Below are 25,256 nucleotides of genomic sequence, written 5' to 3'. Positions count from 1 at the left end.
CCAGAGGATACAAGGGCAAAGCAAGATCTGGAGTTGTTCTCATTGCCTCCAATCTTCACCCCAACGAGAAAACGTATAAAAATAAAAATAAAAATAAAAGTAAAAAGAATAATTGGGACCTGGTTTAACAAATCTGAGGGAAGAGAAACATATCTCATGGGAAAAACTGATCCGAGGAAAGATAACTCTAACCTTGAAGCAGGTTTGAACCCAGAAAAAGGCATAAACACCTTGGCGTGTTTTAACGGGAAACAATGGCTTTTAGCTAAAAACGACCATGTTCGTTCAAGGTTCTACAAACAAGTGTAGATCTGTAAAACATCTACCTCTATACCACCAGAAACAATCGATTTTAGCTGACGAACGACCATGTTTTCCCGACGGCATGAGGAGATTGATGATGCCAAAAACGTGAAGAATATAGTCGCCTTTATTCTATGGTCATGGATCTGGTCTTATCACGGCTACGGAGCTTCAGTCAAAAGTCTCAACATTTTTTTCTCACAATTTTCTCTTATCACTGGGGTCACACCATTTTTACGCGACCCTGCAGCCTTGGTTTTGAGAACCAACATCCCACGGTTTCCCATCCCATCTCAGCGAACAAACACGTGAAAATGGGAATCTAATGGGAATATTTCCATTTTCCCATTCCAATCGCAGCAACCAAATGTACCATTATGGTCCATGTATGTTATGTGCAACCTATAGCCCGATCAGTAGGTTGAATGATTTTTTACTAGGTCAACAAAATTTGACTAATTCCCAAGTTTTAGTAGAATTAGACCTAGAATCATGGCCGGGTGAATGTTCAAACTAGGGTTATAAACGAATAGGTGAATTCAACAAAATTCAAGTATGATCTAATTGTTGAAAACTTGCATCCAAATCCTATATGAAATCTGATCAGATTTAAAAAGTTAATTACTTTTCAACTTGTATATATAATAAATTAATGTACATATAACATAATGAATTTATTATTTTATATCATATAATATAATATATTTTACATAAAATTATATAATTTTTATATATTAAAATCAATAAATATTATAATATAATCAAATTTGGATTTTAATCAGGTTGGATAAAGCATGAATCCAATCTAATTATTAATCGGATGCAAATTGCAAAAACCGAATCCGATCTGATTACATAAATACAACACCCGAATTTGAAATAATCAGATAAGATGTCGATTGGGCCATGGAGTTCCGAATACCATTGATGGGCCTAATTGAAATGGTTCAACTACTTGGGTCAATGATAGGTTGAAAACATTGTATAAAATAATTAAACATAATAAAAATAATTATTAAAAAATTATTAAAGGTAATAAAAATAACTTAAGTAAATATAATAAAAATCAATTGAACATAATAAAGGATAATTTAATAATTAATTAAGCATAATAAAAATAATAATTAATTACTAAAAATCAAAGAGTATAACGAAAAGAGTCGTAGAGATCTTAGAAAAATGGAGATAGAGAGAGGATGACAACAACTGACGAATGGCTGATTGGTGGAAGCTTGGAATAGTGGGTTGAGAAGCATGGAATATATAACATTACAGGAAAAATGAAAATTAGCGGCAGTTTAGAAGGTGGCTAAAGGCTGGCTGCCGCTACAAATAATATTCTCTAGCGGCAGTTGTTTAAAACTGCCACTCTAGAATACATCAACTACCACTAAAAGTTGTAGCGCGAAAAACGGCTCTCTTTCTCCTCCTCTTTTCCCCTTTTTTCTCATTCTCCTCCTGCTTTCTTTCAGTCTTTCTCTCTCTCGCGCGATCTCTCTCTCACAGTCGACGTCGACCTCTCACCACCGGACGAGGACACTGACATGAATTTATCTCTCTCTCCCCCTTTTCTCATTCTCTACTCGCTCTCTTTTAGTCTCTCTCACGCGATCTCTCTTTCTCACGGTCAACGTCGACTTCTCACCACCAGACGACATCCAAGGACACCGGCATCAATAGGTAATTTCTCTCTCTCTCTCTCTCTCTCTCTCTCTCTCCTTTCCTCATTCTCTGCTCGCTCTCTTTCAGTCTCCACTCTAGAATACATTTCCTTGTTTCTCGGTTTGCATTTGGTGGCTTTGCATCTTCCAATTAGAATAGCATCAGAAGGATCACTTACACTGGAACATGAGTGTGGTATGACATCACAATAGGCACACATAGTAGCTTTGCTATAATGAGAGCACCAAATACCTAGAATAGAGTTGGATATTATGTCAGGCATGCATGAAAGGGGACTGAGCGTTTGCTTTTTTTTGGCACTTCAATAATTGAATAGATAAATTATTACATGAGAGAAAATTACCATAATTCTAGGTGAAGAAGCATGTATAATGTCAGGCTTGAACCTGGCAACCTCTAAGATTATTCTAGGGCTGAGTGCCAGTGAAGGAGGCACTTTTTGATACCAGGGGCAGGGAAAACTGCCAAAAGAAAAACAAGCATTAGGAAGAAAAGAAGAACTAAACCATACAGATGAAATATAATAAGGCTACTAAATTAAAAATAGCATGGATGACAAACACAGCAGCAGGATCAAGTAAGACATATTCTTAAGTCACAATTTTACAAGGATTCAAGAATGAAAAATAAAAAGAACAAGGAGAAGTTGAAAAATCAAAGTTGGATTTCTCAGCAAAAACAAAAAAAAAAAATCAAAGTTGACTCGAAAGATGGTCCAGCATTATTAAAATATTAGTACTATTTTCTCAAGCTAGAAAAAGAAGCCCCAAAACAAAGTAAGAAAGCAGGCCTAATTGAAATAAACTTTAATTCCTCACATATTCTTCTTTTTTGTCAATATTTGAATTTGTTGAGTTAATTCTCTAGCTTTGAAGGCTGGTCCATTACTTGTCCATTGCGGTTTCTTGGTCGTTACATGTGTGCCCAACCCAAACACCTCCGTGGAACTCCAGTTTGCTTGGATTTTATTGTCGAAACCCTCCTACTTGAATGAGTAGTTTTTGAAATGAAAAAGGCTTGGATTTTTGAAATATGAGTAGAGTGCCACCTACCAGCTTTAGAGGGGTGTGGTATGGGGAGCACTTCTTGTTGAGTAGTTGGGACCTGTGAAGTGATCCTACAGAACTAGAGGAGATCAAGAAGTGGTTGAGCTTTTCCATAATTGGGTCTTCACCATTTTATCTTATTGACAAAAAGCTGCAAAATTTTCATGCCTGAGTTATTCATGTACCTCCTTTATTCTTGTGGGTGAAATTGCTTCCAATGCACCATGGAAGTGTCACTGTCCACCTTCTCCTTACATTGTCCATCTCCTCCCACAAGAGGGCATGATTATTCTCATCATTAGTGCCATAGACAGAGGAAACCATATTCAAGTTCCACTTTAATCAAAACAGAATACTCTCCAGTCCTGTAGATGACCTTAGTTACTTTGCTACTGTCCCAAACAACCAGTCCCACTGGCATGCCTGAGAGTGGGTTTATGGGACCAATCAAAAGGTTTTTCACTCCAAACACTGGATGACCTTAGTTACTTTGCTACATCTTTGTCTCCCGTATCATTAAAATGTTTGTCTTCCATTTCTCATGCACGGTAACTGTTCACAATTTAATGTTTCTCTGAGCATAGCTTGATAACATTTATATTGGATCTCATGAGAAAAATTCTGATTAATATCCACCCTTCTTCCCCTGTGGTTGGTATTCGTGCTTCTAGCCTTGTTGTGTAGCCCCAAGTCGAACAGTGAATTTTTGTTCTTTCTGTCTTTGCCCTTGCTATGGTGCACATTCCATTTCATTGCCTTCCAAAGTTCTGTACTGAATAACCATTAGGAATTCTATTCTCAATATTGCCTTATAGACAACTCTACAAACAGTGAATTGTTTCTACCCTTTTCTGATGTGTCTAATTGAAGGAAAGTTAGTGAATCAACACCTTTTTTTTCCTGCTTTCTGGAGCAGCTAGATGCTGCAATTTTTATCATATTTGAGGTAGATTGGGGTGTGCCAACAAGCTTGATGTGGCTTTTAAAAATTTTTGTGGCATGGGGCCTGAGCAAACAAAGAAAAATTCCATGGAGAACGGATTGTCACTATGCCAAAGTAACTTGGAGACAGAAGTGTGAGGGATTTCAACAATGAATCTAGCTCTTGCTGGATTCAGGATGAAATAATTTTACATTTTTCTCTGTGCTGGGATCACTGTGGAGTTCTGGAGTGGAAACTAAAGTAAATTTGTTGCAAACTGAATTCTGTGAGGTTAAATGGCACCTTCCATTATAAATTTCAAAATCCATAAAGACTCAAAATTTATGCTTATTTTTTTAGGCTTCTAATTTGCTCCATTATGGAAATTGGAATTAGTTCCATATGTTGGAGTTCAGAACATGCAAAAGTGATGTAATTTGGAAACCTATGGACTTGGTTTGCTCAATTCCTTGTCCATTTTTTTGATAAAAAAATTCATTGTCCATTTTGATTTACACCTTAATCCAAACATAACCTAAAGGAATACTAGTGGGTTTTAATTTTTAAGTTATCCATAATACATTGCTTGGGTATCCAGGTCATTAAGTCTCCTTAGGCATATTGCTGCATGCCATCTTCTAGAAAATCAAAGTAAACTCGTGGTTAATTTGTAAAGTCTTCTATGTGATGTTTACTTTTAGATTTGCCAGCCCTTTGCTCATTGTCATTGTTTCTTGCTTTCCACCCTTTGGATGACAGGGATCTTGTTCTCTTTTATGCTTGAATAAAATTTATTCTCTGTTGCTACAAGAAATTTTCCCTTTTCTTATGGCATTGTCCAAGAGTTTCAAAAGCCAAAAATCTTTTCATTGAAATCATCTTGGTGCATCATCAGTGTGTGTAACAAGAAGTGCTATTTCAAGTGATATGTGTTTGCATGTTGTCCATGTGTTAGCATGCTAGACCCACTAGTTTTGAGGTGGGTTTATAACACTGTTGATCTCTCCTTTTTTTGCTGGTTGAGTTTTTATTAAATTTTGCTGAATGAAGTTCTTGTATATGGCCTTCTCATCCTTGGAACCATTCATGTAGTCCAAAGGACCTTGTAAAGTTTGATTCTGTCGAGCTCCTTATTAGTGGTCATTTGCCAAATCCTTTCTTTTCTATCTTTTAATTTTTAGCAGTAGAATAAATGATCAAAAACAAATTTTTAGTTGTAGAATATTATATAATTTTACTGTGTTATAAGTGTGGTGTTGGAACTTGGAAATTCGGAAGTTGTGATTAAGGGATGATGGGGATGGCCCATGGTTACTGCGACATCACATTTCTAGTGGTTAGGTCTTTAGCAGCTACAGTGGACATATCATTTGGCTCGTCTCAAATTGGCTAATTCATTATAGCCTGGCTCAAGCTGGAGCTGGTAGTGTGAGTTACATTGACATTGAGTAACTGCCATGTTTTTTCTGTCATCGTATCTTATGGTTTTACTTCTTGTTCTGAGAGTGTTTTCAATATGTCATTAACCTTGACTGTTGGAATGACCCAGCCACAATCCTGGTTTGAATCAACCTCTAGACCACCATATTACAGAAGCTGTTGGTTGAGTCAATGACCCACGGACCTGGACAGTGAACAGTTCACCAAGTTGACCTGTTCAATGGTCACTAGTTTTATATTATTTTTAATTATTTTGAATTTTTTATTTTTATAATGATGACATCAGGGGTTGACCTAGATGGATGAACTGTTGACCCATTGATCCAGAGGATAAATGGTTCAACCTTCAGGCCAGGTTTTAAAACTCTGGCTCTGAGTGATCTTGATGTGAACATGCAATCTTCTTCCTTCTAAAGTGTTTCTTTTACTTCTCTCATTGATTCATTTGAAGCTTTTCAGTTACCAATCAAAACATCCCATTTGTTACCAAAAAAATCAAAACATTCCATTGGTGGTGTATTAATGCTTACTTTGGATTAATGCACTCATGCCACAGATCCAAAATAAAGGATATTATTTGCAGTTGGGAGCAAAAGATGCCTTGTTGAATGCTCTTCTTCTGGCAGCAAAAAGATTTAGTACAGGACCTCCACAGGTGTTGTGTAACTTGCAACACACTCTAATTTTGATAATATGTAATTAATGAGCTGGAATGAGTACTAGGTTTTGGTTGTACTTCTTGTGATGGTTCAATGAGTTGATAATGCCCAAGTAGTATCTGATTTTGTGTGTGTTATTTCTTTTTTTAACCATTTTTTTCTATGCATAGCAGCTCTTAACACAAATCTGTCTTGCACTCTCGGCTCTTGTCCTTTGTGCGGTAGAACATAAGAAGTCTATTGAGCAAATTTTTTGCAGTCTCCAGAGCCTGCAAAATCAGGACAATGGGAATATTGCTGCTTTAGAGATGCTTACAGTTCTGCCTGAAGAAGTTGTCGAGGACCAAAACAGTGATTTTAACATTAGTTCATCTCGTAGATACCAGTATGGAGAAGAGGTTCAGGAGCTTCATCTAAAAGTGTCATTTTAGATTCAATTTATTTACTGCTTCTTGTGAGATAACATTCTCCCAACTTCCTAAATTGATAATAGCTTTTGCTGTCCTGCCTCCAAGTGAGAAAGTGGTGGTGAATATATTATGCCTAAGCCAATTTTCTTCCTTCTTAGGAGTGTAAAAGGACCAAATATGTACCACAATCCCCTGGGCCTATAGCATCTTCCTCTTCTTGTTCTTCATCACAAGGCACTGCTTCTTCTTGTTCATCTTCCTCAATAAACATAATCGTCCCCTGACTTCCATCATCAAACATGACAAGCTGTCTAGCCCGACAATGTGCTCGTACACATCCAAGTTTTCCACAATTATGACCAAACACAGCAGACATGGTTTTGTTAGGTTTTGGACTAGGATTTTGAGGAATTTGTTTGCTGGACAAAGGTGGGTGGGTTATTGGCTGGCAGCATTCAACTGGTTGTGCTTGGGAGAGAGTTCAATGCAATCCCCCCACTGGCTGAATCATCCAACTCTCCCTCAATTATACCAGGTTCTGATCCCTTATAGAAAGGAAGTAATTCTATAAATGATGTAGCGTCACTAACTTGGAATTTTGCATGAGCAACCATCAGGAACACCTTGATATACACTTGCAACAAGCATTCAACCTCCCAGAGACTGAACAAAGATAGCTAGATCTACCTAGTGCTGGTGATTCACAGGTTGCTTGAAACAGGAAACCCTCTGGATTGAAAAAATACCACTTGACTTTTCCTTCAAACTCATTGGGGTGGGAAAACATCACATAAAGCTTGCAATAGGGCCCTTTGGCCATAATTTGCCTCATTAGTAGAGCTTTTGTTCTACTAGAGTCAAGGTAGACGTCCACCCAAAACACAGTAAGCTTTTGTTCTCACAAGGTTGAAGGGAATGCTGATGCAATAAGTATATGAAATACTTATTTATCAAGTATATAGATTTCACTTGTTTCTGGGATGTTGTTTATTTATTTAGTGCTCCTTTCTTTCCAAATTCTAAGTTCCTGGACTGAAAATGCAACCAGAATAAAATATTTGATTTTAGGAATACTGTGGGAAGACACTGAGGGTGAACTTCTCGGACAAACCAAGGCCTAGAGAACCTTTGTATCCTGAAAGTGAATACAAGCTTTTTGTTGGGAACTTATCATGGTCAGTCACATCTGAAAGTTTGACAAAAGTGTTCCAAGAATATGGAAATGTGGTTGGAGCAAGGGTTCTATATGATGGAGAGGCAGGTAGATCTTGTGGTTATGGCTTTGTATGCTACTCATCAAAGCCAGAGATGGAAGCTGCACTTTAATATTTTAATGGAGTGGTATTCTCTCTCTCTCTCTGACACACAAACACACACATATCTGGACAGAATCTTTGCTTTGGTTCTCTTATTATTTCTTTGTAGTATTTACTTTTATCATGGGCTTGTAGGAGCTGGAAGGGCGAACAATGTGTATTAGCCTAGCACAGGGCAAGCGATCTTGAATGGAAAAGCATGCTATAGATTTAGAAATGATCAATCCCTTTTCATTTCTTGCTTTCTATAATGCATTTCCACAATTACCTTGTAGATTGTAATGTAGAAGCTTTCCTTGTAGAAAATTTATTAGTAATTTTCAGTAATGATCAAAGTGGTTTTACATAGCCAAGTCATGGATTTGCTGATAAAAATCACTAAGCTTCCTAGACGAATAAAAATATACTAGTTTCTTTCTTTTACTTGTGAATTTTTTGGGCCTGAATCCTTTAGGCTATGTTTGGTTTGAAGGAAAAGGTAGGGAAAGGAAGGGAAAAGGTAAGGAAACCTTTACAAACCTTATATAAGTTTCCCTGTCTTTCCCTTCCTTTCCCTACCTTTTCCTTCACCAAACATAGCCTTAATGATTTCAAATTTTCAATTTCATTCCCTTTGTCTGCATCTAATACACAAAAGGAATGCTGTAAATGTGAGGTCAAATTACTAACTGACAGGCAGGTTACTAATGCATGCTCATATGCTACATGTGTGTATTTCCCAAGAATATATGGAGGAAGAAGGGCAGTTCAGCTTGTACATAGATAGGTAAGCTTAATTTTCTCTGTGGTTCTTGCAGGAGCTTTTGATGGTGTCGTTGAGCTTCTTGTTCGTGCTGGGAGAAGTCTCCCTGAAGCTGCCATGATGATGATACCTGAAGCATGGCAAAACGACCAGAATATGGATCCAGATAGAAAGGCCTTGTATGAATACTTCTCAGCTCTTATGGAGCCATGGGATGGACCTGCCCTTATTTCATGTAAGAGATGTTATGAGATTTGATACTACACAAATTTCCTTCTCAGCTTGTGCTATAACCTATGTTGAAATTTTGCAGTTACTGATGGCCACTATCTGGGAGCCACATTGGATCGCAATGGACTGTGTCCTGGTCGCTATTATATTACACAGTGGGAGAGTTATCTTGGAAGGCTAAACCCTGGAATGATGCTTTTAGTAGATTTTGAAAAACATATCGTTGTAGATGATGCAGCTCTAAAGAAGCAGTATGCCCTAGCAAGGCCATATGGGGAATGGCTGAGAAGTGTTTGAAGCCTTGGGCCTTTCATCTGAGGTTATCCAGAAGTGTTTCAAAAGGACTCCAAGTAGAGTTGAAGGTGCAACATTTGAAATGCTTGCTCTGGATGCTCTCCAATTACATGAGATGGCATTTCCTACTCGAGCTATGTCTCCTGGAAGTGTAGAGGCTGTTGCGCTGCCTAATCCTGGAGATTACCACTGAAGAAAAGGTGGAGAAATTCATCTTAATGATCCTCTTTCTATAGCAAAGCTGCAGGAGGCTGCTAGATCAAAGTTGCAGTTAAGATCTGAACTTATTCAAACTTAGTTTTTTACACCTGGTTCATCTTTGCAACCATTTGATAAAGGATTCAATCAGGGAACATAAAGCAAGGCAACCACTTAGTTAACTTTGAGAGGAGGCAACCAACCGCAAGTGTTTTGAGTTTTGAGAATGGATGATGAAATTTGTATTAGAGATTAATGTATCAATTTGAAACTAAGATGTATATTAATTTGTGATTCAAATGTATTAATTTTTTGGTAGAAAAATATTTTGAATGGAAAATGGATCTTTTAAATTGCATTTATATTGATTTTTGCATTTCATTCTAATTTAGATGAATGTAGACAAAATAGGTTATTTGAAGCAAAGCATTAATAATTTAAAAAGAAATTATTGGATTATGTGCAAAAAAATTGATCTAGCGGCAGCCGCTAAAATAAAGTGCGCCAAACTTATAGCGGCAGCTGTAGCGGTAGTTTAAACTTTATACTGGCAGCCAAGAAAACTGCCGCTATAACGTCTAGTGACAATTCTTGTAGTGGCAATTAGCCGGCTGCCGGTAAAGCCTCTAACGGCAGTTTTAGAGACCTTTAGCGGCAGTTTTGACTGTTGCTAAAAGTCATTTTTCCTGTAATGAATCAAAAAATAAGAGAGCATTGGTGTTGTTCGTTCCAAAACATGAGAAATTGTTATGGCTAGAATGGCACAATATTTTGTTTTCTAAAACCATCCATTACTCGTTTTAGAATGCGACACATTCATAAAAAAATTTCATTTCTTGTGTTACATTTTAAAACGGCCTGGGGTGAACATCTGCCACAGTACCGAATGTTGCCTTAGAGTTACAAGTGTGGGCTTGTGTTTGTGGTGATTTTAATGTGAGAACTGAAATTGTTTGTGATGATGTCCAAAATGAGGTGGATGAATAGCAGATGAAGTGTCCTGATGACATGGATGAATCGTGCTGGATCCAATGACCTATACAAACAAATGGTTAGAGGCCTCAAGGTGGTTCTCCAGGGAGGAACACTTCAATGGTCCAGTCGGTAAACATGTGAGGTGGTCAGCGAGGCTGTACAAGTGAAAATGAGTTGATTCTAGCCGAATTAGAGGGTGTTAGTTATGAATCACTAGACAAGAGGTTTGGGGGTGTTGGTGCTGACTTTCGCAAATGAGGGCCATAGATCCAATGAGGGCAAGATGTGCGGTGTTCGCCAATGTTGGGCCATAGGTCGAATGAGGGCATGCCACATCAACATGGTCAAGGATACATATCGGTCGTCAAATCGGACAGATGTACTCTTCAGATTGGTCCAATATTAAGGCAAGGATACATAGTGGGCTCATACCCTTTGTAGGTTCTATCAGATGATAACTGTTGGTCTTTTTCCAGAAAAAAAAAAAAAAAAAAACTTCTAGGGTAGGGGATTAAAACATTCTAACCTCCATGGACTTCAATTGTCATTAGTAGCAAGAGCTGTAGAAAGTCCAATGAGGTTCAAAAGAGAAAGAAATAAATAGATATTTGTTAGAGATAGTGAGATATTAATTAAAGATGGAAGTGGAGTGTTATAATCCTCTTTGATCAAAATATTTCCCGATGACCATTTCTAATAGAATTTCTATTGATTTCTTCAAGGAGAAGACCCAATCAGCACATATAGGCCTAAGAATATGTTCTTTATTTGCATGCCTTTGACTCTCCTATAAAGATCAATTAGACTAAGTGAGTTGTTTGCCAAGTGGAATTTAAGGCCTTGCTTGGCATCAATTCCAGAAAATTTTTAAAATTCATTCTTTTTGAAAAAGAAAGAATTACGAGAATTTTCCAAATTCTAAAAAGGGTAAATCTATGATGCGAGAAAGATATGATATGGAAAGAGTTTTGACCAATCAAAACCCACCCTTGAATTTTGATAAATAACACGTTATTTGCTACCACTTATGATTCCACTTTATTGGTCAGTTGTTTTTTAGATATCATATCTTTTCCATATCATAGTCGCACTGAGTGAGGCATTTGGGATTGGGAATACCCACTTTTTCTTTTTCCTTTCCTCCTCTTCTTCTACTTCTTCTTCTTCTTCTTCTTCTTCTTCTTCTTCTTCTTCTTCTTCCCTATTTTTTTCTGCAACTCAATGAGGAATACACAAAAATAGCAAGACCAATCTAAAAGAAACCAAATATCACATAATTTACAATGGTTGTATGCTTTGCTATCCATTAATAGATCTAAGAATACAAATCAAGCTTCATAATGCTATCCAAAGAAACGGGGTCGAATCTAATGATGCACTAATAGAAAAGAAGATTCCATTTGGAAGGAGTACAAATACAAATGTGTAGAATGCAAAACCTTATATTTTGTATTATTTTATATGTATTTGTACTCTTTCCAAACTGAACCAAAAGAAAAATCAAAATAACAGTTGACCACTCTTCGGTAATAACCATAGGAGTGGTTATTTCTAGTCAAGATGATTGAGCATGACAGAATTTGGTGTTAAAAGAAGAACAGGAGAGCAAAGAGAGCCATTGAGGGTAAAAGAAAGACTATAGAAATGATAGATTAGGTCTTGTGTTCGATTAAAATATCTATTTGGGTGTAAAATTACATAAGTGCCCACATCTGCTTGTGTAACATGGCTACATGTGTTTACTAATTATGAAGTAACTTAGCAAAAATGGTGCAGTATGGAAATGAAACACGTTGAAAAAAGTTTTAAAGAAAAGAGTAGAAATCGAACTACTAGGAAGAAGAATTCTTCACTAAATAATTAAGATAAAATTCAATATAAAAAACTGCCTTAGCTTTCCCCTAGCTACTCTTTATATAAGCATACACCCTTATGGCTCGTACAAGAAAGTTTCCTAATCTATGAAAATACTCCATAATAAAATCCTACTAAAACTCTTTAAAAAAAAGTCATAAATGAACAAAAATTCAGAAAACATAATATAATACTAATTTGGTAATTCTGGACTAGAATAGAAGTCTTGCGTTGGCATTATCTTAGTAAATTCGAATTAAGATGGAAATTCCATTTTGGCGCTATCTTGGTAAATTCAAACTAAAATGGAAATTCCGTGCTGACGCTATCTTGGTAAATTCGAACTAAGATGGAAATTTCGTATTGGCGCAATCTTGGTAAATTCGAATTAAAATAGAAGTTTTGTGTTGGTGCTAACTTGATAATTGATTACTTGATTGGTTTAGTGATGACATCCAAGATTTTTATGTATTTTGGAGTGGCCCCAACTTGCATAGAATTTATTGGTTTCTTTCTGTGTTGCATCATCCTCTCTCTATATATACTAAGTTGGGTCTTTGAAAACCAACTTTGTAAATATTTACTTAATTGGTCTGAATCTCGTACTGCACCAAAGAATCAATTTTAAATGAGAGTTGATTCTCATATAAGTGAAAAATGTTCACTTCTAAGAATTTTGCCTTAAGATAAAAAATTTTCTTCAGGAATCAGATTAGAATTTAGAATTGAGTGGTCCCAAATGGCATTTTCATATGGAAACTCACCATAATAGAGATATCAAACAAAGCCTAAGTTTGATATAGATTCTTGATTTGATGAAGAGATATTAGGAGGTTTTAGAACTTTGGGGATTTAGGCAGGCTTAGGCGGTTTAAATGGAGACAGAGCACGGAGGCCAACTGATCAATTTATAGCTCTTTTACCTATCTTAAACAAAAGATGGAAGGGTTATTATTTCATATGATTTGACCATGGTCAAATTGATATTGCCATCAAAAGAGATAGTGCATAGCGTCTTAGTAATGTGCAAAACACTCCAATGTACGTCTTTCCCTTTCTATCCTTTTTTTTTTGTGGTTTCTGTGGTGGAGTTGTAATAAGGTGTTCGAGTAAAATAACTACTTTGACCCACTTCACTTTGTATAAACACTTGGAGCACCGACCTATGTTAGTGATTACCAATAGCCTAAATGATAGAAACTCAGGTGTGGAGGGAAGACGACATTCACACCTTCCTTTTACTTGGAGTCAGCCCCCGCCCAATGCTCTAAAGATCAATTGGATGGTGCTACTGCTAGTGTGTAATTTCATAGTTTTTTGTTTGTATTGTATTGGTATGAGGTATGTATCAGCCGATACAACCCAAACTTTAATCTTCCTCCCTTTGTACTTTTTGAATTCAATTTTAAATTTCTCACCTTTCTCTCATTTATAGATGTCATTAAATCTTAATATCACTTAATTAAATGCTAATTTAAGACACTTCTAATTAAGTCATTTGAGATGCCATTAAATGCTAATTTAATTACTTTTAATTAAGGAAATATAATTAATACACCACCAAATAGCTTGTTAAAAATCATAAGTTGAAAGTAGAAGGTTTTGGACCTTAATCATTCATTTACAACACTCCATTAGTCCACCACTATGCCATACCTTAATTACTTGTCTTAATAATATGTATTTTTATTTTTAAGTAATCTTTCTTCCCATTGGTTGTCAAAATGATAACATTTGACTATTAAAATTTATATACTAATAAATATTAATGCAAATTATATTTATTACTAAAAACTAAGGTATATATATTATAAATATTATCTAAATCTACATATAATAAATATTAGTATATATATATACACAAACATTTTAGTTCTTCCATTTTCTTCAACAATTATCAATTGAGTTTTGATACTTCATATGAACTATTAAAATATGGTTTTTATGTTTAAATAAATTAGTTATAATCATATAAAACTCATTTTTGTTGTTGTTAATATATTTTTTAAGGATTTTCTTTTGGATTTTTAGTGTATCCATGTGCATCTTGAGTCTTTGTCCATATCCATGCGTACCCAATGTGTATCCCAATATGTCTCTTAAAATTACCTTTCTGGTACATGCCACTTTTTTTATACATTGAACCTTGATTTTAGTATCTTTTGTTTGGCATCGATGCTACAAATACCGAAAACGGTGTTGCTGATGAGTGGGTTGGAAGCACCGTTTTCTAAGAAAATGGTGTCTTTTTTTTGTTTGGAAATATTGCTGTAGGTAGGACGTTTCCTGGAGTAACAACAACGTTTTCTGTTTGGTACCAATGCTCCAGGAAATGTTTTCAACACTGGTACCTATTATCCAATGCCACATCATGTCCCTGTCACTGCCACCTCATGTCCTTGTTGGCAGCAACGAGTTGCTGCTCCAAGAAACGCCAAATTTGGCATTGCTCCAAACCACGCCTTCTTGATTTTCAATGCATGGCATGGAGCACCGTTTTTATGGAAAAACAGTTCCAAAAAAACAGGCGTTTCCTAGAGGACCATTTTTTCTGACATGACACTGATGTGTCACCGTTTTCTAGAGCAACGACAATGATGCCAAACAAACACATAATAGTTCATTGTGTGACTAAGAAGCTTTGAATCTCTCACAAGTCACGACCTTGTACCTAGTTTGTTTGTTCAGACTTTCTTGAGCACATTGTATCATTTGATATTTCTTCATCGAGGTGAGTCTAGATTTTTTACTAACTAAATTCTCTAACCCTTTTTCTACTAACCAATAAATTGACACCGGTGTCCCTCATTAGTATGAATTCTTTCTAGTGTGCAACCACTAGCATGCCTCACCCCGAAACTCTTATTGCCGCCAACTTCTTAATATCTATCCATCGCTAAAGTTTTCTTCTTATCTCCCATTCTCTCCAACTTACAAGAGGGAGAAATGATTTTACAAAGACTTCATATTGGATGATTTAGGAGGGGGATTTACAAGTCCATCTTTCTTGTTTCTCTTTGAAAAATGAATCAATACCTACATATTTGAGCTCTTTGCTGAAATCCATATACTGTTGTCAAATTCCCTTTCCCTATATCTACCATTTAGGGGATGTTCTACAACATGAATGTTTTTGTTTCCATTTGTCTTTTGGAATCACCACATTAACAAAAAAATATATATAAAAACAAAAACATGTTATTGAACTTTGTTTTTATTTTTCAAATGGAAAAACGAATTGCTTTTTTTTTGGAACCATCAAAATAATGGTTTAAAAAAACAAATTCTCTAGTAAAGAAATTATACGACTTATGTAACATGATATTAAAGAACAAGAAATTCAAAAACATGTTTTGGCTTTAATTTTGAAAACATAAAACACAGATACAACCAAGAACATGTTTTCTATCTTTTTGTTGTAAGTATGTCTTTTAGGACCTTACAACCTTATGCACAAGAAAAGTGAAAGAAAATAATAAACTCACCTAAAACCGATGATCTTGATGACACCATACCGCTAGAGAACTCAAACGCAGAGAACAAGTGTTTCAACCCCGTTTCTACTCTAGACACTTGATGAAAAAGCCTCTCCCTGGCGAGGAGGTTGCTTGCTACGATGGTGGGGCTTAGCCTACTGCGCAGTGGGGTGTCGAGGAGGAACTTGTTGCTGGTTCTGGGGCAGTGGTGGAAACTGCTGTTGATACTAGTGTTGATAGACTTGGTGCAACATTTGCTGCTGATACAGCTGAAACTGTTGAAACTGTTGCATTTGGGCCTACATAGCTAGCATGCAGTGCACCAGGTCTTCAAGCAGGTTTTGGCCGGTCACCGGAGGAACAATAGAAGGTTCGACGAAGGTTGCTCCTACCGTGGAGGGAAGTGGAGCGTTCACAGGTGCCATTATCTGAGGCATGTTCAGAGCAGGAACTTCGTCCGCAGAGAGGGGGACGGTGAACTGTCCAATACATACTGCTGGGACCTGAAGTTGCTCCCCGGCGGCACTCATTTCTGCGCTGCGTCCGGCGTTGCTGGAGGAAGCCATGGAAATTGAAGTTGCTAAGTTTGGTGGAAGAAGGCTTTTTCAAAGCGGTTCCCACAGACGACGCCAATTGATGGTGCACGATCTGGTCACTCCTATCTGGCAACGACTGCACTCCTAGCTGGCAACGGACGAGATACCTATGAAGAAGAAGAAGGACCCCCGGGGAGCTCTCCCGACGGGAATACTCCGATGCTTAAGTTAGTAACTGGGAGAGAAAGCTGAGAGCTGAAAGAGAGAGAGTTGTAGAGAAAAATAAAAGGGCTAGAGTGCAGATCACACAAGTTGCAATACCCTTGCTCTTTGGGGGTCGGAGCTCTTATATAGCGGTGTCCTGTCAAATCAGACATAACCGCCTCTGATTCTCTGCCGCAGCCGTTACTTGCCAGGGCTGCGCAGATAACTGTTGCAGAGTATGGCCCTGCCAGGCGGGGGACACCTCTCAGGGTTGGCAGGCACGACGCCGCCTAGCGAGAGACGTGGGTGCAATCTCCAGATTTGGCAGGTACGGTTGTCAGACAGGAGATCTTCCTGTGATACGCCGAGCTGCCTTGTACCGAGCTACCCTATGCCGAGCTGCAGGTGCCGTATTGAGGTGCTTCTACCCAAGGTGGCCTACTTAGGTTTGGGCAGGAGTAAATTTATTCTAACTTAGGAGGCTCCCGAGCTCAACCCGAAGTGCCTTTGAGCTCGGGAGATTCCTATCTTGGGAGAATCTTAGCTCGGGGCGCTTCCTTGGAAGAATCTTAGCTCGGGGTAATCGGAGTGTCATCTGGTACCGGGTTGCCACGCTGGATCTTGGCGGATTGGTCGCGCTAAGTTGTCACTTATGCTGAGTCACGTCCACATGTCCTCTTATGATGAGGTCGTGTCAAATCACCCTCCATCATCTTGAACATTCCAGTGGTGGTAGAAGGTTGATGGTGTTATTGGAATTCTATCTGTGGTCTGATCAAAGGAACTATGCCAGTTCTGTATAAACTATATTGATCGAGGTTTTTAAAATCGAAGCAGACAATGAATTAGTCAGGGGTCCGGTTCCCAAGTCAAATGGTCTGAACGTTCGAATCAAATGAACGGCCTGTTCTAACAAAAAAAAATAAAAATAAAAACAGCCATAGCTATTGGATGGTTGAAATGGTTCGAACAATTCAATTATCCAAGTGAACGATTTACTGACCAAATTAACGGTTTTTAACGAAATAACGATTCTGAAATAAAACAAAACCGACTACCAGACCAATTCATGGTTTTTCCAATCAGACCATCCTGGTCCGATTTTGAAAACCATGATATTGATGCTTCATTATAAAGGGATTCACATGTTAAACATGCACAGGAGAGTCACACCAATGTGGGACAGCTGGTGTCTATATATGTAATTTGGTTAGTAGAAAGGGTAGTAGTAGGAGGATTCGGACTGATTGGAAAGCCTTGGCGAGGTTGGTGCCTATTTCATGGTTCAAAAATTGTCTTCATCGAACCAATTAAGTGAGGACTAGCCATGCAATAAAAGATGACGGAGAAAAATAACCCACCAATACCATCATTATAATTGTCCATAATTTATCAAATCAAGGTCAGAAATTTAACCAGTTACTCCACGTGCGATGTCAGGATTTAAGAATCAGCAGCTTGTTTTGAGGGAGGAATCATGTGAATACGAAAAGGGTATTAGATAACACTACACCATGTCAGTGAATCCAAATTAAATTAGAGTATTTGCAAAGAAAAACAAACGGAGAATACGAAATGAAATAATGAAGCCACTTTTACTCCTAGGCAGAATTTTGGAATCATGTTTGGATACGTACAAATGGCATCCTGATTCCTGAAGTCAAGTTGGTTCGTGCATGTCTCTTTCTCTCCCTTTTAGACTAGCACTATACGCCTAATTTGTCACATATATGGACAGAAGAAAGGATAAAACAAGAGATACTCCAAGGCTATTTAAATATTTTCTAAAGTTGTGCAGAGGAGAAATTGAAGGAGGATTCTTCTTTTATTTCGTCTTTTATCGAAAACACAAGGGGATACATATAAATATACCATAAACAAAACAAAACACCAAGTAACAAACAAGTGTTTGAATCTGCTATCTCCACCCTCCTTAGTAGCAGAAAAGAAAAAAAAAAAAAAATCTCCTTTGAGTTGCGTGGTTCAGCTGTTAACACTTATTATCTCTTTCAGATATAGATATCATGCATATTGGAAATTAGTACTTTTTCTCTTCTTTTTTTTCCTGTTAGAAACAACCGGGATAAACAATATCGATCAGAAAAAGAAAAATATTTTGGTTGGGGTGGCTGAGGGATCCCTTGTGCAACATAATAAATTTTGGGAATCTTCAAAGTAAATATCCTAATTATCATGATTTGTGAAGCTATTAAAAAAAGATTTAGGAAAGCTTCAAATAAAACTTTTAGATTTTTGGTCCTTTTGGGTTTTCATGATCATTTTAGGGCATAAAGTTATAGGCTGGAAACAAGAATTTTCTTTTTAGATTTTTTATGTGGGGTGGGGGGCGGGGGGGGGGGAGGGATAAATTAAACAAGATAACAGAGATAGGAAGTACATGAGATAGGATTTGGAAAGAAATAGGGCAAAAAGGTTTGGATCTATTACACAAATTTTAAAGAAAAAATTATTTTTTTTCTAATTTTAGGAGTTGGAGGAGATTTACTGAGTGGACCCTAACATTTTAGTATGGATTTCAAGTTTGGGGGCCAAGGACACACTTATTTGCATTTCTGACCCTGCCTCTAGCAATATAAATAATAGTGATGATGCGTGATTTAGTCGCTCCCTACTAGAAGGTAGCTCGAACATCGGATTAGCTACGTGGTTGGGTCGAACTGCAAGGAGACAATATCAAAGTGTTTCGAGGTGCTTTACCCGGTGTGGGCACTCTAATGCTTAAGTTAGCGATGGAGATTGTAAAGAACTAATTGTTTAAGAATAATAGTAAGTGAGGGAGATCTAAATCGCGCGTATCTTATGAGGTTGGAGGCGAAGCCTTTATATAGGGGAGCTGTCGTGGGCCTCACAATGCGTGTCCGAGATCATCGACCCACTTAACCCGAAGTCAGTTCCGCACTCGAAGATGGACTCCGAGTAAGCTAATAAGGCTTATCCAAGTCCATCCAATTAGGGCGGGATGAAGATAAGATTCGTTGGCATACGACGTGATCCCGATGAGATTGGAGACAACTAGCTCGCTTCTAGAAGTAGGCTACGTGGCACCTTGGTCAGGTCAGTGAGTGTGGCAAGCTGCTTGGGCCCCTATATTGGCTAAGTGACCTGAGATGCCCGAGGTGACTAGGCGGCTATTTGGCATTGTTGTCGTTTCTTGGAGCAATTTCGCCAAATGTGCTACATCGGAAAAAATAGTGCTCTAGGAAACAGGCATTTGTTTGGAACCGTTTTTTATAAAATTGGTGCTCCAAGCCACGCCTCGGAAATCAGGAAGCCATGGCTTGGAGCAACACCAAATTTGACATTTCCTAGAGTTGCAACTCATTGCTACCAACAGGGCAGTGATGTGACACTGGATAATGGGTACCGATGCTGAAAACGTTTCTTGGAGCATTGGTACCAAACAGAAAAAGTTGTTGTTGCTCCAAGAAACATCCTATCTACCAGTAACGATTCTAAACAAAAATAAATGTACCGTTTTCCAAGAAAACGATACTTCCAACCACACATCAGTAACACTGTTTTCTCTGCATCTACAGCATCGATGCCAAACATATACTAGGACTACTGAAGTGTCCAAAGATGCTGAGGTATCCCAAGTCATTATATCACTCCACGTGTCATCACGCCATAGAACGAGCTAAATTATCCCTCCAAATAGTTTTAATAAGTTTTGGGGGGTGAAGGACCCACTAATATATTGGCTCCGATTGTTAAATAAAAAAAAAAGAAGACCAAACTTTTATCATCCAAGTTAAAAAAAGCCCAAAATCCTCTTATATTTCATATCTCTATTCATGTTTATTAATTTTCACTCTCTCTAATTTATACTTATTAACTTTTAACTTTTGACCCTTCTAATAAAAAATCTTTAATTAAGACTGTATTCAATATGCCAAAAATGACCCCACACCACGTGAGCATATAACATAAAAGTAGTCTCCATCTCACTCGAACCACATTTACGACCTATTGTTGAATATTTCTGTGGCCAAAACACCACCAAGGGAGAATGAAGAATCTAAGTATTATTTTATGGGGACCCGACCTACCGGTGCGGTGTTAAAGTTGTTTATGTACGAATCTTCGTAAACCTTTTTAAAAGATTTTTTTTTTTTTTTTTTCTTTAAAGTTCCGTTTGGTTTATAGGAAGATTTGGATAGGATAAGAAAAGATAGAATGGGATGGAAAAGTGTAAAAATTAAATTTTTTAGTGTTTGATTTTATACATGAGAAAATAATAAGAAAAACATGTTAGTAACTACTTCGCCGGAAGAAGAAGAAGGTGAAGGAGGAAGACGGGAAGAACAGGAAGAAGAAGAAGGTGAGGGAGAAAAGAGAAGAGGAAGATGGAGGGAGAGACAGAGGGTAGCAAATCGTCGCTGCCTGGTTCTCTTGCCACCGCCGCCTCTTCAAATCACCGCCGCCTAGTTCGTCGTTCCTTCATCCAAGGAATCCAGTGACGAGGGAAAATAGTCGAACGAGTAATCATCAAACCCAGAAAAAAATTCCAAAATCTGACACGCTATCTTCGGATCCCACTAGGAACATGTCGAAGAAGGACTAATCGATGGAAACATCGCTATCCGCGGGGACTGGTCCATCAGAGACAGATGAAGGCGAGGGGTATTCCAGCGTGGTCTCCGTCGATAAATGATTGGAACGCTCCTTATTCTATGGGTCTGCATTCACAAACTGAGTCGCAACAGCTCGATGGTCGCAGGGTAACAGATCGCCGCTGCTTGGTTCTCTTGCCACTACTGCCTCCTCTGTTCAAACGGGGAAGACAATGAACAGTGGTTCCTTGCCAGTATTTGATGTAGAAAACAGTGAAGAATAGGTCGGGCCACACTGTTCGTTGTCGTTCATCTTCGTTGTTGGAAAGCAATGAACAATGGTTTCTCAATTTTTTCACCGAGATTGCACTACGATTCCACATTTTTGGGATCTCATCAGTCCCATCCCACAAATCAAAGAGAGCCTAATTTTTCACATACCGAAAAGAAGAGCCTAAGGAAGCGTGGAGTTCAATCAGCCCCGCACAAGAGGCGCCCCACAATTCCACAAGGTCTTACAGCACATCTCAGCCGTGTATTACAAACATCTGTCGGTGATAGTATAATAAATGATGAGATATCATGGAATGTGTTGTGGGTTAACAGATGTGAACTACGAAGCTTGGCCCTTCCCCATATGTCCATAACAATGGTTGAAATACAATAATGCCCCAGTCGCCCCCTTCATCGGTTGTAAGACTTCATTTTTAAATAACCAAACAACAGTTACATGCTACCTGAACTCGGAGAAATAGTCTATAAACTGATAAAATTCATAATATACAAAAAAAAAAAAATTGAGTCTTTGTTTTGAACATCTCAACAAATTTCAAAGTCTTAAAATCTAGGGGGTTTTTACTCGTTCAGTCCACCTCTGAAATACTAGTTTTACTGTACAGTTCAGGGTAGGTACCAGCTTGGAATTAATGCTAATTACAGGTATGGGTGTTATAGGTGGAGCTGTTTATAAATTTGAATTGTTGTAGGTTTGTGGTTGAAATCAGAGTTTTGAGGTGGGGTGCAGTGCAAAAATCCCTAAAATAATTCTAATTGCAAAAAAAGTCCTAAAATCTATAGCCATCTTTTACGATAAATGTAGCATAACAAAAAAAAAAAAAAAAACCTCCAGAGTCTAACTAGGATGCATTTATTGATATTTATTTTAAGTTAAATCCCTATCTCAACCAATCATGTTTTTAACATTTTATTTTTCATTATTTCATGCTTTACAAAAAGCATATTTTTATGTTTAATAAAATGTACTTTGGCTGTGTTTAGTTGCAATGCAAATAATTTATACTGATGCAAAACTATGATAGTGCAAATGATTTTAGTGTAAATTCTGACTTATTTTTGTTTGAAATTTTAACTTATTTTGTTTGATTGCACTACAAATAAAGAAAAATAAAGACATAAGGCAAAATAAAGTAAATTAAACAAAAATATGCATTTTTTTTTTTACATTTGCACTCCAATGCATTTGTACTGCAACCAAAGTTGGTACAATTAGGTCAAGTAAAATGGTGAGGTTTGGCTCACTCAACTTGACCTAGGTATTTGCCTATGTTATGACAGTTTTTGCAAGAGAACTTAGAATCTACCATTCCATTGTGTGCTTGGACTGGTTTAGTCCAATTGCCATAGTCAATTTAGTTGGGAGAAATGGAAGATAGTAAATAATTGAATAGATTATGGGTATGAAATAATATATATATATTCTCTATCTATACAATTATAAATGCAATATATGCCTTGGTTTTGGTATAGTCATCATTTACTAAAGCAGTCTTGTAGTTTCATATATTTACTCAAACTTATCATAGTTTGCAGTTTACTAAAACGACCCCTATAATTTACAACCTATTTAATTAATCAGCATTCGATTAGATGGAGGTAGAAAAATGATGATTTTAACATTAACATCTATTCAAATAAATTTAATTAAAAGAAAATAAAAATAAAAATGTTATTATTGCCCTAATAAAATATTAACAAACATTTTATTCCGCTAATTTTGTTTTATATTTGAAGAAGTATTAGAGGGGTACTTTTAAAATAAAAAACCATAAACCCATACCCCTGAAGAAAGTTGATTGCAAATTATAGAGATTTTTTTATCTTTACTTGTGCACGTTCATGGCACGTGCCCACACTGTAATAAGTAATAAATATGATACATCTCCAGACTCTAAGCATTAATGACGAAAAGAACCTTATTCACAAAATGTATTTCACAGAACTACCAACTGTACGGTTCCCATTTTATCTGTGCGTGAGACACACGTATACGGCAAAGATCATGGACGTCTATTTATAAAGGCAACAAAAGCGAGAGCGAATCAGCCCAGGCTGTCTCCCACAACGTCCCACATCACATCCCTTCGTGTATTGGGAACATCTCCCGATAACTCAAGCATATACCACATCAAATAACTCCGTTTAAAAGAAAAATAGAAAAGAAAAAAGAGAAAGAGTCCTCGAATAACTCAAGCATATACCACTCGCCGCATGGCTACTCGAGTTTAACCCAACGCCAGTCTAAATCTAACTCTGGTTACTGATCACCGTCCTTGAAAATGTCTCGTGCTTATCTGTATGGTGACACGTGTAAGATACTAACGGCTAAGATCGAACAAAGAAGATAATTAACCGGCCGAAACAGCTATATAAGAGGCTCCACTCTGCGAACCCTAGCGTCACCTGTTTCCGGTTTTCCTTCATTTCTCGTTGACTGTTACGGTGAGAAAGTAGAGAGCGCGATCTACGATGGCAGCAAACCCTAAGGTTTTCTTCGACATGTCGATCGGCGGAGCTCCGGCCGGCCGTATCGTCATGGAACTCTACAGCGACGTCACACCCCGTACGGCCGAGAACTTCCGAGCTCTCTGCACTGGCGAGAAGGGAGTCGGTCGTTCGGGCAAGCCCCTACACTACAAGGGTTCTTCCTTCCACCGAATCATTCCCGGGTTTATGTGTCAGGGAGGAGATTTCACCGCCGGGAACGGAACCGGCGGAGAGTCGATCTACGGCTCCAAGTTCGCTGACGAGAACTTCATCAGGAAGCACACTGGACCTGGTGTGCTTTCCATGGCTAACGCCGGTCCTGGCACCAACGGATCTCAGTTCTTCATTTGTACTGCGAAAACCGAGTGGCTTGACGGGAAGCACGTCGTGTTCGGTAGGGTCGTCGAGGGGATGGACGTCGTGAAGGCGCTTGAGAAGGTCGGATCTTCTTCTGGGAGGACCTCCAAGCCTGTTGTGGTCGCTGATTGTGGTCAGCTCTCTTGAAAAGGTCCTGAATCGGCGAGTTTCGAATATAGCCTTAATGGATTAGGGTTTCTTTTCTGATGTTTTCTTCCCTCTGTAGTGGTGATGTTCGGATTTCATGGATCAGGGCTCTCTCTGTAGAAACAAGCTATCTTTTTAAATAAGTCTTTCTATCCTGCTTTTGGTAGTTTGTAGGATTTATGAATTTATGGTTTGCTCTACAGTTCTGCAATGTTTCTTTCTAATGATTCAAATAGATGGATCCATGCCTCTGTTTTTAACTTGTCTGGACTCTGGCGTGTATATGGTTTGTTCAAATTCGTGCGTCCTATTAATATGGTTAATAGATCATGGTTCCATCATCAAGATTTCTAAAATGGAGGATAGCATTTGTTTTAATTTTTGTTTTATTTATTTTTTATAATGTAATTTGTCTTTATTCTTCATTTTTTGATCGATTTCATCTGCTTTGAAAAATGCCTCAAGTCACATAGTTCTATTTTATAATCCAATTTTTATGGAACGATATATTTTTGGTAATTCTACGTGAATGGTATTCTCCCTGAACCTGACACAATTCGTCTTTGTGCAATTTTGAATTCATAAAAAATCTGTTTATGCAAATGCATGATTTTTGGCATAATATTTACTAGTATTTAATGTTATGTAAGATTTTTGATATATTCCTCGTAGCTAAGTTTTAGTTTTCGACTGAGTAAGAAGCCAGCTGGCTTGCTGTGAAAATCGTGCTAGTTTTAACTACTCGGGATCGAATCTCTGCCTTGTCTGGTTTGAGGGGCTTTTAATAAAGGATCAATATTCAGCTTTAGTTTATTTTTGTGTTTTTCGATATTGAGTCTTGTTCATGAATTATGATTTATCAAATCCGTTTCTTTCATTGAAATCTTTTGGTGAAGTATTTTTTAGTGGAATTACATATTGTTAATTGTTCATTGTCCATCGATTGTAGATGAACTCAAACATTTGTATTAGATTTATGAAATCCGTTTCTTTCATTTTCCTAGTAGAAATCTTTTGGTGAAGTATTTTGTTGAATTATATATTGTAAATTGTTCATTGTCCATCGGTTGTAGATGAACTCAAAACATTTCTATTCATGAATCGG

At 37.5% G+C, this 25,256-nt stretch overlaps 2 protein-coding genes across 3 annotated transcripts; both read left to right on the top strand.

Annotated features, from left to right (window-relative positions):
• The first annotated feature begins 1,581 nt into the window (after positions 1-1,581).
• On the top strand, positions 1,582-9,600 carry LOC104605559 (glutamate synthase 1 [NADH], chloroplastic-like). 2 transcript variants are annotated; one of them, XR_016077102.1, is made up of 4 exons: positions 1,582-1,983; positions 5,951-6,049; positions 8,577-8,756; positions 8,835-9,600. XR_016077102.1 is itself a non-coding variant. In XM_010270378.3 (3 exons), exons 1-3 carry the CDS (start codon positions 1,848-1,850, stop codon positions 9,047-9,049), a joined length of 531 nt encoding a protein of 176 aa, XP_010268680.1. In that variant the 5' UTR covers positions 1,587-1,847; the 3' UTR covers positions 9,050-9,600. The 2 variants fall into 2 exon arrangements, 1 of the variants encoding a protein (XP_010268680.1); XM_010270378.3 differs by lacking the exon at positions 5,951-6,049 and having other exon boundaries at positions 1,587-1,983.
• Positions 9,601-23,551: 13,951 nt separating this feature from the next.
• Positions 23,552-24,411, top strand: LOC104605558 (peptidyl-prolyl cis-trans isomerase 2). Its single transcript, XM_010270377.3, has one exon. The coding sequence runs from the start codon at positions 23,630-23,632 to the stop codon at positions 24,149-24,151; it is 522 nt and encodes a 173-aa protein (XP_010268679.1). The 5' UTR covers positions 23,552-23,629; the 3' UTR covers positions 24,152-24,411.
• Positions 24,412-25,256: the final 845 nt, after the last annotated feature.

The sequence above is a fragment of the Nelumbo nucifera genome, chromosome 1 (assembly GCF_055504915.1).
Source record: "Nelumbo nucifera cultivar China Antique chromosome 1, China Antique-T2T, whole genome shotgun sequence".
NCBI classification, from domain to species: Eukaryota; Viridiplantae; Streptophyta; class Magnoliopsida; order Proteales; family Nelumbonaceae; genus Nelumbo; species Nelumbo nucifera.
This window is presented reverse-complemented; position numbering and strand designations above follow the sequence as displayed.